The sequence below is a fragment of the Lonchura striata genome, chromosome 1 (genome assembly GCF_046129695.1).
Source record: "Lonchura striata isolate bLonStr1 chromosome 1, bLonStr1.mat, whole genome shotgun sequence".
Taxonomy (NCBI): Eukaryota; Metazoa; Chordata; class Aves; order Passeriformes; family Estrildidae; genus Lonchura; species Lonchura striata.
In genome coordinates, this window is record NC_134603.1 from 103,230,066 (window position 1) to 103,246,200 (window position 16,135).

The 16,135-nt window shown below is 38.3% G+C and overlaps 1 protein-coding gene across 13 annotated transcripts in view; it reads left to right on the forward strand.

The window, feature by feature from the left end:
- Positions 1-16,135, forward strand: part of POU6F2 (POU class 6 homeobox 2) — a 352,332-nt gene that overhangs the window by 297,627 nt on the left and 38,570 nt on the right. For 3 of the 13 annotated variants that reach the window (XM_021546659.3, XM_021546686.3, XM_021546695.3), the window contains exons 11-12: positions 2,431-2,599; positions 5,786-6,647. In XM_021546659.3, the coding sequence (XP_021402334.2) occupies positions 2,431-2,599; positions 5,786-6,290 (674 nt within the window). In that variant the 3' untranslated portion in view covers positions 6,291-6,647. Of the gene's footprint in view, positions 1-2,430; positions 2,600-5,785; positions 6,648-11,037; positions 12,340-16,135 lie in introns of those variants that run through there. The other 10 variants (XM_021546724.3, XM_021546738.3, XM_021546677.3 and 7 more) reach the window with 9 other exon arrangements.

Genomic DNA, 16,135 nt, shown 5'->3' on the forward strand with positions numbered 1-16,135 from the left:
GTGGCTGAAGACAAGATCCATGGATTTCAAAGGGCTTTGAAACACACCCAAAGTAGAAGTGGTTCCAATTTCACACAAATGCTATTTTCCCTAGAGTTCAAGATAAAACATTTCAGTGTTTCAGTCCATCTGTTAGTACTTCCTTGTTGCCAAAGATGCTATGAAAGAATGAAGCCTTTTCCACAACAGATATTCCACTGTAAACTATATTCTACTCCCATATTACTGAAGGACATCACAGGTATTTTCTTATCTCAAGGAGAGCTCAGCTTAATATTTCCTTCATCCAAGTGCCACAGGCAGGAATGGTCTTTCCATGATGCTCACTATTGCAACAGTGCCAGATCATTCTAGATCCAGCAGAACTTGGCAGAATTTCGCTACAATTTCTCTAGAATTAGTTTTCTCACTTCCCTTTTTATTCCTAACAGGATTTGGGGAGGATTACAGGTGCCATAGTTTGCTACTTTAGAAGTTTTCTGGCAACATCTGAATTGTCCTTTGTTACATTCTTAACAACCTTAGTCAGAGGCCTTAAATTAACAGACGGAAAGAGGTGAAGAAAGTCACCATTTCAGTGAACTTTGCTCAGGGGAGTTTTTGAGGCCAGTATCAGTTATGGTATTTAGTACAGAGACCTAAAGTCAGATAAATCTGCAGCTCCACTCTGTGTCTCTGAAATTCAGAACTGGTATGCTAGATAGACTATATGGTGTAAGCAGGAAAATTCCATGCTTCTAAAGGCAATTACTTTATAAATTTCAGTGGCCACTGTTACAGCACTTACTCCTAAATCAAACAATATGCACCCTAGCTTTGTACTGAGTGCGTGCGTGGGTGTGCAGGTGACCACAAGTACAGCAGTGAGAACAGCAGACATGATTCTGAGTGTGGAGTATCATTGAAACAAGGTTCAGCCTATGTGCATGTTTGTATGCATAGTTCATGGGGTCCCTGGTTGCATTCACAAGAATTTTAAAAATATTGCCATTTGTGCTTTTTGCAATCAAGCAACAGAGTAAATTTATACATCAGAAAACAATTTTCCCTCTGTCTATTGCTGGACAAAAGGATTTTTTCATAGGATGTTTCCATCACTAGGAAATTTTACACCAGGCTTATAAACCTCTGAAAATAAAAGCTTTGCTACTGTAATGCTGATAAGCCCTCACTAGAGCCATACTAGCAGGAGCCATTCTCATAAAGGGTTCAGAATGGTAATGTAGTCTAGCACTGTCCTTGGACAACTGCTTGCATTTACAGAAATTGAGGGGTTATTGTACTGAAAACTCTTCACCTCGGAGTCTGAAGAATGAGGCGAAGAACAATAGAGATGTCTCACTGGGAGAATGGCTTCACTACATGCAGGATTGCACAACACTTTGAAATCTTCTACCATCCCAGTCCCATGCTGTCTCTGACTTGGCAAACACTTTCATTTAGTCAGGGATCAGTAGCTTGGGGGGGGGCGGGGGCTGGAAGTTCCATACTCCAGCTGTTGTGTCATTTCCCTTGATAAGTCCTAAATTGACCGAGTTATCCAGCTCCAAAGGAGCTTTTCTGTGGTAGACATGCTTTATTATGTGCCCTTTCAGGGACAAAAGCTTCTGTGTCAGTAAACTGCTATAGAGAGGAAGGACAGATTTATTCTAACAGCATCATAAGCATTATCTTCTGAGGGGCTAATGTAAAAGTAAAAAAACTGTGCAGCATTACCATCCAAAACCAGTGTTGCTGCTCCTTGATTATTGACCTGATGGGGGGCAGAATAAAAAGCTTGAAAGGCTGCTTCTCAGAAGGGCATATTTTAAAAGACAATTATTAAATTAAGGAGGTTTTAAAGGCAGAAATTTTTTAGGCCTGTTCATTTCCTGTGTTATTTTGCACATTTATGTGGCAGTTTAGGTTGGGTATTTTGTAAAAGGGAAGAAATAGTTGTGAATCTCCTATTGACATTAACTTTAGATAAAGTACAAACATTTGATTTCAAGTTAAAATCCAAGCAGCTCATGCATATATATAGCCCTCCCTACAGACTGGAAATAAATTTATTAACACCCACCGTCATGCTATGTGATAAAAAGGGAAAACAGGGAACATGACTCCTCAATCCAGAGAAGACTTTGCAAGGCATAAATGTCAGCAAGGATCCCAAGCACATCCTCCCTCAAAGGTGAGCTGGCCTTTGTCTGGAGTTCAGCAAAGACATATCTTTGGAAATCTTCCACCTGCAGACAACTGCAGCCCAGTCAGCATCTTAGCAATCTGAACACACCTTACAAGGCAAGTCTGTTTCTGTTTGGGGAAGAAGAGAAACGGATCAGTATTAAAAAATTTGAGCTTGAAAGTTTTAGCAGTGAAAATGGCTGTAAGCCTGTCCCGCTGATATGTGATGCAAAGAACTGACATGATTAAAAAATATCTCAACAGATCCTCAGACAGCCACTGGAGAAGTGGATGGGGTAAATCTGGAAGAAATACGAGAATTTGCCAAAGCTTTCAAAATCCGGCGCCTGTCCCTTGGCCTGACACAGACTCAAGTTGGCCAAGCCCTGAGCGCCACCGAAGGCCCAGCCTATAGCCAGTCTGCCATCTGCAGGTAACAAGTCACATCATAAACTCCTTTCTTTGTCCTTAACAATGATCCAGCTTATTGTGAGGAGCATGCTTGTGTTTGAGTTTCATAACTTTAGAGTGTATCATTTAACCTGACATTTAAATGCTATCTGGCATATAAATTGTTCTTATTGTGTATCTTTAGAGTGATTTTGGTCTCCTTTTTTTTTTTCCTCCTCATTTTCTAAACAAGTGAGAAACAATATTCCTGGCATAAAGACTAAATTCCATAGATGAGTTGGAGATCCTGCTGATGCTGGATAAGTACCAGCTGACCCTCTTCATACTGTGCCATTTTCTACAGATAGGGTTACTGAACAAATATTTCATGGCTGCTTCCCTGCTAAGTTAAACCTGTATTACTGTGGTTAGCACTTCACATAGAGGATGTTAATGATGATTTACCTAGGCAACACAGAAGGGAAAAAAATAGCTTTCCTGCTATCTTTCAAATCAGCAGCTATTCATCTTTTATCACCCAAATATTTACTGAAAAAAAGCAGACAAACCCATGTATGCAAAGCAGAAGCAGAAATCTGTCCTTATCATAAGAAATAATAATACACTCTTGACAGAGTTAGAGTAGAAGCAAACACCTTATATGAATGTATGTGTATTGCAGTAATTCCGTGTTTATGCATGAGGTAACAAACACACTTAGGTAACAGCTTTTTCCTCTTGGGCAATGCCTTATAGTCCTCCATCACTGAAAGCCAAGAAACCAACTCTAAGCTCATTTAAGTGGATTTTGTTCTTGGTGATCCATGAAATGCTCTGTCTTTTTATCTGCTCTTTATACTTTTAATGTATTCCCCATAGAATAGAAGTGTACTTTTCCTGCAGTTAAAGACTAAGGTTATAAATAACATCAGTATGGGGTAGTGTGCTTGCAGCTCACATTTTGCTCAATGATTTTCCATAAAACCCATTGATTGTTGTTAAATACAAAAAGCTCCATAGGATCCTCTCACTTCTATGGTCTCCCCTACTGTTTTTTCTTATAAGATACCTCCCTGTTGAAAATAACCTTTATTCAGTCTATACAAGGATACTACTGCTGGGAAATTTGTTTCAAGACTTGTATGTCGTTATACCAAACATGTCCTGCAGCAACAACACTAACAAACAATGCCAATGATATGAATGCTGTTGCTCCTTATTGCTAAGGATTAAATTTGATTTTGTATTATTTTTCTTTTTTTTTTTACTTCTTTGTGGTCAGTTGGTAAAGAATGCCTAAAACTGGTGGAGTTTATAGCAACTGGAAATTTTTTGTGGCCTTAAGTTGCTGTTTATCATGCTATACTTTAAAGGGACACATTGCTGTTTCCTTTACTTTTGCCTAGTTTACTGTCTTCTCATTTTTTCCATCCACCTCACACTTTGAGAAAGCACTGGGGATGGTGAGACCTTTTACAGACGGCTCCTTGGAGGAGCAAGTTGCTCATAACATGAGATTGGGTACAAGAACTTGTCCCAGATATTTGCAAGGTTACAGGGTTTTTTTAATTTCCTTTGCCTGCCTCAGATGGATACCATCTTGGGGTGTAATTACATTCTATGACTGTGCATTTTTTGTTAAGCTGCCTCAGTGGCACCATGTTTTCAGCAGAAATAGTAGATTTAACTTTTTTTCAGTTGAAACAAAGGAGTTTCAGTATGAACTCCAGGTCAGTGGAAGGGGCAGTAAGGCAAGCAATTTGAACAACCAGCTCAAAGAGAAAAGTAGAATCTCCTGGTGGCCTATGCAGGTCATATGAGCAATATACCACCTTGATATGTTCTGTATGCAAATAGCAGCATTTTCTTTTATTTGAGACAATACATCTTAAAATATATCCTTCAGCTTGAAATATCACTGGACACCAAGGAATAACACCTTGCAGTCAACACCACATTAAGACATCAGGCACCAGTTACAAAGTCTTTGGAGTATCATTATCTGAAATTATTCTTTGTCTTATTCTTTGTTTGTGAGAAGTTCTTTGTTTCATGCTGGAATATTTTTTGCTGCCTCCACGTGCTGAATGGAGACACTAAAAATGTCCAGAAACTCCACCAAGTTTATTGGCCTAAAGAGATTGATTCAGTTCCTCTCATCTCCAGAGCACTCTGTGGTTAGTGGTGGTGGTGGTGCTTCAGCACCGCCTGGGCTGGAGAGCACAGCAGCGACATCCAGTAATTGTTGCCTTTCTGCAGCATTAAATACCTCAACGTGCTGAGTGGACAGAGAAAAATGGGAAAATACAAATGGATGGCACCAAAGAACTTGGGTTAAGACTTTTTTAATGTTTAGCAAATGAAAGAAACAAGTATTTATAGGACTTGAAACGTGGATTCTGCTCTTCTGCTTGTTTTTGAAAGGATTAAAGCTTTGTGTGGCTGCTTTTCCAGATGTTTTATAATACTTGTAAAATCTGGTTTGGCAAAAGACTTTTGATGGCAAAATGATATATAGAAGACCTCATTTACAGGAAATGATATCATTCTGGTACAGTTTGCAGAAATCCCACAATAAACTCAGCTTGGTGCCGCAGTGTATTAGTGGACTGTTATGCTGGGTTTCATCTGGAAGACATGAGTCTGTCTTTGCACATTGTGGGGACAGCAAGATAATTGCAAAGTGTCCAGCTGTTTCAGCTGAACACCACTGTGGCTATGGGAATTTTTTTTCCAACCCAGAAAAGGGATATAGCATTAACTTACAAATAGTGAAAATTGCTGAAAAATGGAAAGGAAACCTGATATTCAGAGACAAGTATTTGCCATTGGTTTTTATTATTAAAGCTGTGGTGTTTGGATAACATGGGATGGGAGGGATAACAAAAGGATTAAACACAAAGACAAGATGATAAAAACAATGCCTTTGATATCATTTCCTGTAATTAAACTTAGACTCAAGGGTCTTGGAGATCATCAGAAATATGACAATGTGATTCTTAACCTGTATTATTTAGTGTACTTAGAATTTTGTTGTAGTGCTCATTTTGTGTTAGCTTAAATCTCTAGCTATATATATATATCTATATCTATATTTATGTATAGATATACCTGACAGTTTTCATAATCTACTGTAAATTACCTCTGCCAGTCAATTAGTCAGGCAGGCAGGAAGTCCCACCCTGGCAGAGCATCAGTGTAAGACTCTTCTTTCTCAATTTTCCCTCAGACACACCATCCTGAGAAGCCACTTTTTCCTACCACAGGAAGCCCAAGAGAACACTATAGCTAGCAGTCTGACAGCCAAACTGAACCCTGGCCTTTTGTATCCTGCCAGGTTTGAAAAGCTGGACATCACCCCTAAAAGTGCCCAGAAGATAAAGCCGGTGCTTGAGCGGTGGATGGCTGAGGCTGAGGCCCGCCATCGAGCAGGGATGCAGAACCTTACCGAGTTTATTGGGAGCGAACCATCCAAAAAGCGCAAGAGGCGTACCTCATTCACGCCACAAGCCCTTGAAATCTTGAATGCCCACTTTGAGAAGAACACGCATCCCTCTGGGCAAGAAATGACAGAGATTGCAGAGAAACTGAACTATGACCGGGAAGTAGTTAGAGTTTGGTTCTGCAATAAGAGGCAAGCACTGAAGAACACAATTAAACGTTTGAAACAACACGAGCCTGCAACAGCAGTTCCTATGGAGCCTTTAACAGACTCTCTGGAAGAAAACTCCTAAAAGAAAAACAAAAAAAAGCCAAATCACACAGAGGAAAAAAAAAAAAAAACAACTGAAATGTGTCCATTTGAACTCTGTGAAAATACCTATTCATCACCCTTGTAAGTAAAAGACTGAGAAAACTACAAGAAGGACAGGACAGTTTATAAATGTCCATGGGTTTTCCTATAAAAAAAAAAAACTAAACAAAAAAATACACAACACTTAGAGTGTGTGTGGTAGAATTAGTTCCCCAAAAAAAACCCGAAAAAGCCAGTTTTTTTTTTTTTAATGGACTTAAAGTAAACCAAATAACTGCTTAATTTTTTTCTGTATATTATGAAACTACTAACACATTTTAAGGAAAAACAAAACAAACAGCAGCAAAAAAAAAAAAAGGAAAGAAAAAAAAGAAAAAAACTTTTACCTGTTTAAAAGAGAATACAAGCCTGCCACCTGGAGGAGTGATTGTAACCTTTCAGGTATCAAGTGCTAATTCACTATGAAATCTATTAACCAAAGTCAGAAACATGGCATTGCAAACTAGATTGTTAGTCTACTCTTTTATGAGTGTAAAATTGTGTTACAAATTTTTACATTTGTATTTTGCAAAGAGGAATATAGGATTAATTTCTCTCATCCTAGTTTGTACCCCCTGCAGGTGTGTACAAAGCCATTCCATAGTAGTCACCTCACTTTCTTTTCTTTTAGTCAACAGTTTTGCAATCTCCTAATGTTTGGGTGCCAAAAATAAGTACTTTTTATTGTGATTTTGTGGGGTTTAGTGTTTGTCTTCTAAGGGTGTATGTCTTGGTTTACATTTCTTTTTCTGTTGTTTTTTTTCCTGATTCTATTTGCTGCCTCCTTCTGTATCCCTTCCCCAAGCCCCCCAAATCCAGCACTGTTTGAGGAATTTTAAAAAGAAAAGTGAAATCTGAACACTTTTATATGCTGGAATGCAATGAGGACGAAGAAGGATTAGGATTATATCTGACGGACTCTCAAACTCACACTGAACATTGTGCTTTTTGTTGAATGTGTAGCTTGAGATTTCTCTGTCCTTTGGCCATGAACCTGGAGAGGTTACCAAAACTCATTTTTTAGTATAAATATAAATTGCACACTTGGTACAGTACTGCAGCTACATTATGGTTCCATTTGAAGCAATTTCTCTCCAAAGCCTGCTAGCCAAAGAAATTTCTTGAGGTTCTGATGAAAACAAGTGGACAGGCTGAGAAGAGATGAGGCTATTTTGATCATTACATCACTATGGACAATTTTGATGGTAGTGTTTTGTTCCTTCTGGCTTTTTTTAATGTCATATTGATGGCAAGCCCTGTTGGCTTCTTTAGCAGGAGGATGTGCTTCTGCAGGTGTTTGCCGTGGCCACTGGCTAGACTAAGCAATTGGGACATAGGGAAAAACACTGAGTGTCTCTTGACAATATAAGGTAGGTCACCTGCAATATGATTCAGGGGAACTGGTTTTTCTTTACAGACAGTTTATCTCTGTGGCTTCCTTTGTGATTGGACAAGGATCTACTAAAATGCTGTGGTCATTAGATCATACAAGACTCAGAGGCAGAGAAAGGTGTTTCAGGTTCTTGATAGGGTGTGGTCTGACCTGTGAAGGTCATCTGCAATCTTCATCTTCTGCTCACTTATGCTCAAGCCTTTGGGATTCAGTCCACCATTAGGGTAGAAGCTGCATCTTGATCAGGTCATCCCAAAAGATAACATCAGATAATTGGTTCAGAGATAGTAAAATAGAGATGGTAAAATTCTGCTGGTATAACTCCTGATTGCATTCCTTGACTTCAGAATGGTTGTGCTGGATTTTTGGTGGTCTACTTAGGATGTGGAAGGAAGTGCCTGAAGTGCTGGAGTCTTCAAATAACACCACTCTTACTAAAGAGTTTTTAAAAATTCCAGGCTATATCCAAAATTAAGTGAAAGAAATAGACTTTCATTGATTTCACTTTGCTTTGAATCTGGCCCTCAGTATTTTATTAATGGGATTTGCCTTGTAAAGTGGGGTATTTACTGCATGGTTGGTGGAGCTTTAAGATTTCGGAGACCATCATCTGGGCCAGAAGCTGCTTCTAAATGTGAGCACTCTCAAAGGTCAGTGCTGGAGCACACTAAGGATCGAATACTCCAGGATGAGCTCATGTCCAGCAAATGCATTTTAGACTTCATGCTTCAGCAGGATATGTTTAGGATATTTTCAGTCTTCCTTTTATGAGGAGGAGAGTGACAATTGTTACTGACTCTTTTTCAACTGTTGATATATAAATAACTGCTGGGGTAAAAAACACCTCCGTAACCACTGGCAAATAGTGAGGGACAAAGTAGATGCTTTATCCAAGCAGAGCATGTAAATTAGAGTCTCACAGCAACATCTGCCCCTCTGGGGTTTCTTTATACCCTCTCTCTCCATAGATACCTATATCCTCAGAAATATCTATGTAGTCTATACCAAACAGGTCTAAAGCTGTCACCACTGTTCAATCTATGTAACGATCAGACCGCCATCCAGTACCTAATAGGAAAGCAAGGATGAATAAATCATATTTGGAAGCAGTTACTCCTGAAATCCTACCCATGTCTCCAGAACACTCCTAATTGCCCAGTCATTAATGCCACATACACAATTACATGTTCAGTCATCCTTAAGGCCGTACCCTCCCCCACTCCATCCCCACCACCAACAGCCTGGGAACAAAACCATCAACCATTCATTGCCTGAAAACTAAATTTCCAATTCTCCCAGGGACTGCTCTAAATTCTGTGAAGAAAAATCCCCCAAGAAAAAAAATGTTAACCAAACATTGTATGAAAGATACTAAATGTTTAAAAATATGCTGGCAGCAGTTATATAAGCTCTTTTCTGTTCCAAAGTACATATCGGAAGGATATAACTAGGACAGTGAAAATGTAAAATAAATATAAATTGCCAGCATGGAAGAAAAAATAATGTTCATCCCACAGTCTTAAAATCATTCATGTGCAGTGATTTTTTTTTTACAGTTTTCTGATTTTGTATTATGTTTTGTAAATTATTTATAAGGTGTTGTAATGCTTCTCATGTTAATTTTTTAATACACAAATTTTTGCTATGAGGCATAAATGGTGCCTGAATAGATTCTTAGGAAGATAAATTGTATCTGAGTCATACATCTTTGGGAGGGCCATAAATATTTTGTTTTGTTATGTTACTGACAACATTTCTGGTTCCCATTTGTAAACAATTTTCATGTATTGATAAAAATTGAATAAGTTTTAATTTTGCATGTGACTAAAAGATAGGTTGCTACCAGCAAATGAAACAAAAGTCTCTTCGGTCATATGTGAAGGTTTAATGGTTTTCCACTTTGTTGATAATTGATTTTTTTAATATATATATATAAATATATATAAAATATTATTTGAATAATGAACCAAGGGTTCACTTACTCTTCTAATTTTGTCTTTTTATGTTTTTCACTAAAAAGCTATTTTGGACAGTTGAAGAAATCAAATGCATTCAAATGGTTCCAATTTCTTTACATTATTACTGAAAAAAAATTTTTAAAAAGCCAAAAAAGGAAAAAAAAAAAAAAAGAGAAAAAAAAGGAAAAAGAGAGAGAACAAGGAAGCAAAAAGGAGCTAGGAAGGAACAAGTAGAGGCGTATCAAAGAACTCAAGCTATAACCAAAAAGAAATATGTAAAATGCCTTTGCTCGTCTTCTCAATGCTGGACCAAAGCTCAATGTATGTAGGTATATGCACATTGTATAGATATGGCTAAATGTTGCTGACAATCTCGCAATACTAAACTGTTACTATTTTAAAAAAATACAAAAATAAAACTGTTCATCAGTGTTTTACCTCAGCACTCTACTTGTACCCAGTTATTGACCAACATTCAAGTAAGAAGATAAAAGAGGAAATTGATTTCCATGTCAATGTTTGACTGTAAAATCTGTTTGGAAAACATTTTGTAATGAGCTTTTTGTCATGTGGTTTGCTTGTTTCCAACTTGAGACTATGTGGGGCACATTCGTTTATTTATTGTTAAAAAGTGATATTATTACTATTATTATTATTATTAATTATTATTATTACTATTATTATTTTTTTTGTCCTATGTGCTATAATCTACAGAATGGTCACCAGGGTCACTTACGAAGCACTGCAAAGAGATCTGTTTTTCCGTGCATGGAGCATGCAAGGGGAAAGATGGCAGTACAAAATGGACTGTATTGTGTTGTTAAAAAATATGAATAAAAAAAAAAAGGAGTGGATATGGTGGACTTGTGACCAAGAATACAAACTGGATATTTAAAAGCTCCTTATTACTCTGACTTTGAAACCAAAGCTGATTTATCTGCACAGGTTGCTTAACATGAAAAAAATAAAAAATAAAAAAACTGACAAAAACTGTACTTAATCTAGAGCAATATCTGTATGGTCAGTAAAGCTGCACTTTGTGTATTTCTTAACAGCTTCAGAACTGTCACTTTTAATTTGTACCATAAAAAATAAAGAATTGTTTGACATGAAAAATAAGCTCCTTTCATGTGTTTGTCTTAAATCTCATGCATTATTCACATTATCCAAGCTCATGTAATTTCACATCAGTTCAATACAAAAATAGTTAAATGCTTGAAAAAAAGAAGAGAGAAAATCCATTTGCACTGCGGAGCATAACTTTATCTGCAAAACTAAACACTGTTTCTGTACCCAGAGTGGGTGCACACATTGGCGATGTCTTATTTTCTCTACAGGTATTGCAGAGCAGAGGATCTCCCTCAGGAGTGCTCTGGAACCCCCCAGGTGAGTGTGTGTTGTCTCCCAGGCCAAATGGAGCAAAGTACAGATGGACATGAAGGTCAGTGTACCCTCCATGCTTCCATCCACATTTCCATAACAAAGCTCTGGTAAGTGATAGGAGTGTGTTAGAGAGGCTGTTAATTCAAATGGTCAGCTGTTTTAATTATTTCTCTTGCATTTTTGCCAGAGCTCATAGGGTTCATTATTCAATTCTTTCTGTAATTATGATATTAGGTCACAGAAATGCCTGGTTTTCAAGCCACTTCTCTTGAGTCATATTGAGTTCTGTCAAAATACAGGATTCTCAAATATCAGCATATTTGAGAAATTAATTTGTTGTATTATAATTTTTTTTAAACAGCCTTGAAATAGAAACTGACAACCTTAGAATATTATGTTTGAGTCTTGGGAATAAAATTTTTACAAAGACTGTTTTCTTTGATTTTGTTTAATATTGTTTTGCTTTTCCAATATCATGTGTTAAATAATCAAAACTAAAAGAAAGTATTTATTTACATTGAGAAAGAGAGAGCATTTGGAATATTTATTTATTGTGATATTTTTCTATAACAGAATCTCCCTTTTACATGCAATTTTTCTCTATTTTATGAGGTACATAATAAAGTGAACAAAAAAGGTGGCTTTCTTGTAGACATAATGATAGAAGCTTCATAAACAAGGCAGAGATTGCATCAGGTCCTCTAGGCATCATGTCTCCACACTCTGGTCTAACAGCCACTTCAATCACATGTCATTCATCTACTTATACAATACAAGAGTGTGGAGAGCAACCCTTTGTGCTTTCATACCAACTACTAAAAGTTGAACGTGTGTTTTTTCATTCTATTGTGGTAAAGCAGCAAGCAAACATTGATTGGAGTCTTTTTCCACCAAGTCTATTTAAAAATGCAAAACTTCTTTTCATCATACTATAAATATTTTAGCTGCCTCATATACACATGATCCTACCTAGCCATTACAGTCCAAATAATCTGGGTCTATTAAGTTGCAAGAAACGGTGACTGCAAATTTAACCAATTAAGTTCCTATTGATCACTGAAATCTCAAAATAGATCCGACCTTAAAGCTACTGAATACTGACTATAAGACTTCACAGTCCTTACAGACTGCTTAAAAATCAAATTTCTAGAAATTGACTATGACAGGACTTCAGAGCTCCTTAAGTGCATCATAAAGGACGAGGAGTTTTGGAAGAACATTGCTTTCCATGCCTGTCTTTTGTACTTCCAGAAAAAAAAAAAAAAAAAAAAAGAAAAGAAAAGAAATAAACTAACAAAATCCCTAAAACACAAAAATCCCAACATATTTGCAATCCTCTTGATAAACTAGGAACTATGTCTGTGTCCTGTCTTTCCTTAAGATAGGTGTGATGGGAGGAAAGAAGGCAGTAAGGTCAGAGAACTACACAGAAGCTGTAAAACATATGTTTTGATACAGTCTCTTCCCCTATGTAGCTGCTTTAGTATTGATCACAGCCTAAATCTATACCTGTTAAAAACTCTTTTAGTACTAGCAGGGCTTCAATAAGCAAAGATTCTCTTCTACTGGCTTAAATTTCAATCAAACAAGCAGTCAGGAAGTAAAACAGGGAAGGTTCCAGGAGAGTTTGTTTTTTAATCTGAGAATCCAGAATAATGTTAATCAGTCCCATACAAGATTGTGAAGTTCTTGAAAATATTTGAGAACTAAAGACTTGAAAGATTTTTTTTTTTCCCCTTCTCTCTCCATCTGCTCTACAGACCTGAATTTTTGGTTTTTTCTATCATTCACAGTCCTTTACTATTGCATTTTGCCACACTATGGACAGACAACAGTGGTCAGGACTGAGAAAAGTCACCAGGTAGCCCACCAGCCTGTGGTTTCTAATCCAGATCCCAATAGCCCTGGTTTGTCTAAAACATTGGCAACAGCCGTGTATAATCCACCAGCTGCAGGGAGGGCATGTAGCAGCTCAAGTAGTAACAAGTCTTTCATTTTATTGGACACTGAACTTCTTGTATAATCAGTGGCCTCATGTCAAAACATTTCTCAGACCAAGAGCTGTGTGTGTGTGTCTTGGTTTGACAAGACTCAGTGATGATAGCAATCTCTGGCTCCCCTGTGGGTTGTGAGGTTCCTCCATTCCTGCCCAACCTCCAACAGATGGCAAATAGAATACAAACTTATCTTACAACCCGGGACATTATGATCACAGGTATACTCAGTGTGGATGGGTCTTGGGTGAGGCCAGAGACTCATACACAAATCAAGGGTCAGCAAAAAATGGCTTTGATGGTAATAAAACTGTGGTAGGGACTACATGAGTGGACCAGTCCTAAAAGACCTCAAGATTCTGGTTTTGTGGTGTGGCTTAAAATCCAGCCTCTACCATCACAGCATTAATCAGCTTGTCAGGGATGGATTCACTCCCTTTTTTCAGACATCACATAATGTTGGTGTTCAGCTAATGAGATCCTGGCATCCAAATTATCCATCAATACCACCAACAGGAAGATAATTTTGTATGTTCTCTGTCATTGATGGCCCCAGAAAAGTTCCTCAAATGGTCCCAGAATACTGAAGGTCTTAGAAGACAATAAGTTGTGACACTGCAAAAATCTGAATTGTGTGACAATCTGCAATTGATCCTGGCACAGCCAGAATTGAACCAGAAGCATGGATTTCCTGGAGGCAGCATGTAACCTCTGCCTCACTTGTTTTTAAAATTCATTGAAGAACTTGTGCTTACATTCAGTCATTTTGGTTAGGTTTTAGTCAAAGAATCATAGAATGGTTTTAGTTGGAAGAGACGTTAAAGTTCATCTAGTTCCAAATTCTTGCCATGGGTAGGACAGCTTTTGCTACACCAGATTGCTCAGAGCCTCATCCAATCTGGATCTCATACACTTCCAGGGATGTGGCATCCACAGCTTCTCTGGGCTCTTTGTTCCAGTACCTTACTACCCTCACAGGGAAGAGTTTCTTTCTAATATCTAATTTAACCCTATTCTCTTTCAATTAAAATCCATTCTCCTTTGCCCTGTCACCACATGGTCTTGTAAAAGGTACTTCTCAATCTCTTTTAGGTTTCCTTCAAGTACTGGAAGGGAGCAATTAAGTCATCCCAAAGCCTTCTCTTCTCCAGGCTGAACAACCCCAGTCCTCTCAGCCTTTCCTCATAGGAGAGGTGTTCCATCCCTCTGATCAGTTTGGCCTATTGGCCTCCTCTGGACTTACTCCAAAAGGTTGATGTCCTTTCAGTGCTAGGGACCCCAGAGCTGAATGCAGCACTCCAAGTGGGGTCTCACCAGAGCAGAGCAGAGCAGAGGGGCAGAAGCACCTGCCTGGACCTCCTGGCCACACTGCTTTTTATGGTTGTCTCTCTGGGCTGTGAGTGCACATGGCTGGGTCACGTCCAGCCTCTCATCCAGCAGCACCCCCAGGTCCTTTTCAGCAGGGCTGCTCCCCATCTGTTCATCTCCCAGCCTGTGCTGATACCAGGGGTTGCCCTGATGCAGCACTTTGCGCTTGGTCTTGAAACCTCATGAGAATTCCATGGGTCCACTTGAGCTTGCCCAGGTCCCTCTGGATGGCATCCCATCCTTCAAGTATGACAGCTGCACCACTCAGCTTGGTGTAATCTGCAAATTTGTTGAGGGTGCTCTTGATCCCTTTGTCCATGTCATTATTGAAGATATCAGTTAACACAAGTCCCAATACCTGCTGAAAGACACCACTTATCACTGATGTCCATTGCGATCTGAGCCACTGACCACTACCCTCTGGATGTGACCATCCAAACAATTTCTTATCCATATAATGGTCCACTCACCAAATCCATCTCTCTCCAATTTAGGGTGAAGGATGTTGAAACAGTGTCAAAGACTTTATAGCAGTCCAAATAGATGACATCTGTAACACTTCCCTTGTTTACTGATCAATTAGTCACTCCATTGGAGAAGGCCACTAGGTTGGTCAGGCAGGACTCACCCTTGGTGAAGCCATGCTGGCTGTCCTGAATCACCTCCCTGTCCTCCATTTGCCTTAACACACCTTCCCAGGCACAGAGGTGAGGCTGACAGGCTGGTAATTCCCAGGGTCGTACTTTCTACCCTTTTCAAACATGGGTAAAATATTTCCCCTTTTCCAGTCACCTGGGATTTACCTGATTGCTATTATTTTTCAAATATCATGGAGAATGGCTTGGGAACTACATCAGACAATTCCAAGTAATACTATTAATTTTAAACACCTCATGTCCTTGTAAACTCTTGCTACCTTTCTCTAAAATATATTAATTTGTCTTTTAACTATTAACTGAAAGAAAAGAATGCAAAATTCTGAAGATCCTTTGATTTCTTTTTGCAAGGAAGGCACTATGGTGTTTTATGCCATTTTGCCTCTGTCCTTTTTAAATTTTCAGCCCAATTATATGTTCTTAAACAGAGGAGCATGAAACTTTCTCCAAAATTACACTTCATTCAGGTTAAAAGCAGCTGAAGAGAAGTGGCTATCTCTTGAAAAGCAGCAGCTATTTTCATTTACTAGTTGTGCAATCTAAAGAGACTGATCTTGTAAGTTCATAATGTGCATAACTTTATTTACCCAGCTAATGTTAGTGATGCATTGATACTACCTTCCTAGATAAATTTAGTGACATGTGTAAGCCTTCACAGGATTGGACCTACCCTCAGCATATGTGAATCAATACTTTTATTTATCACTTTTTCTCACTCATTAATCAGTAAATCTCGATGCCCTTTATTATTTTTGAAAAACAAACAACTCAGAAGGGACTGTATATCAACAGGAAAGGTATGAGCATGTCTCTTCTAAAATTAATACTGCGCTTTCTAGCTCAGCAGTTGACTGCCAAAAACAGTGCTGCAGCTAATCTGGAGGGTAACATGAGGGAAATAGTGAGGGGAACATTGAGAGGAATAAATGCAAGAACATGAGCCATTACTTATTTTTTAAATACTCTCTATTGTTTCACTTCATTTAAGAGACTTCCTTCTGAAGGTACCCTAACAAATTTCCATACTGACCAAT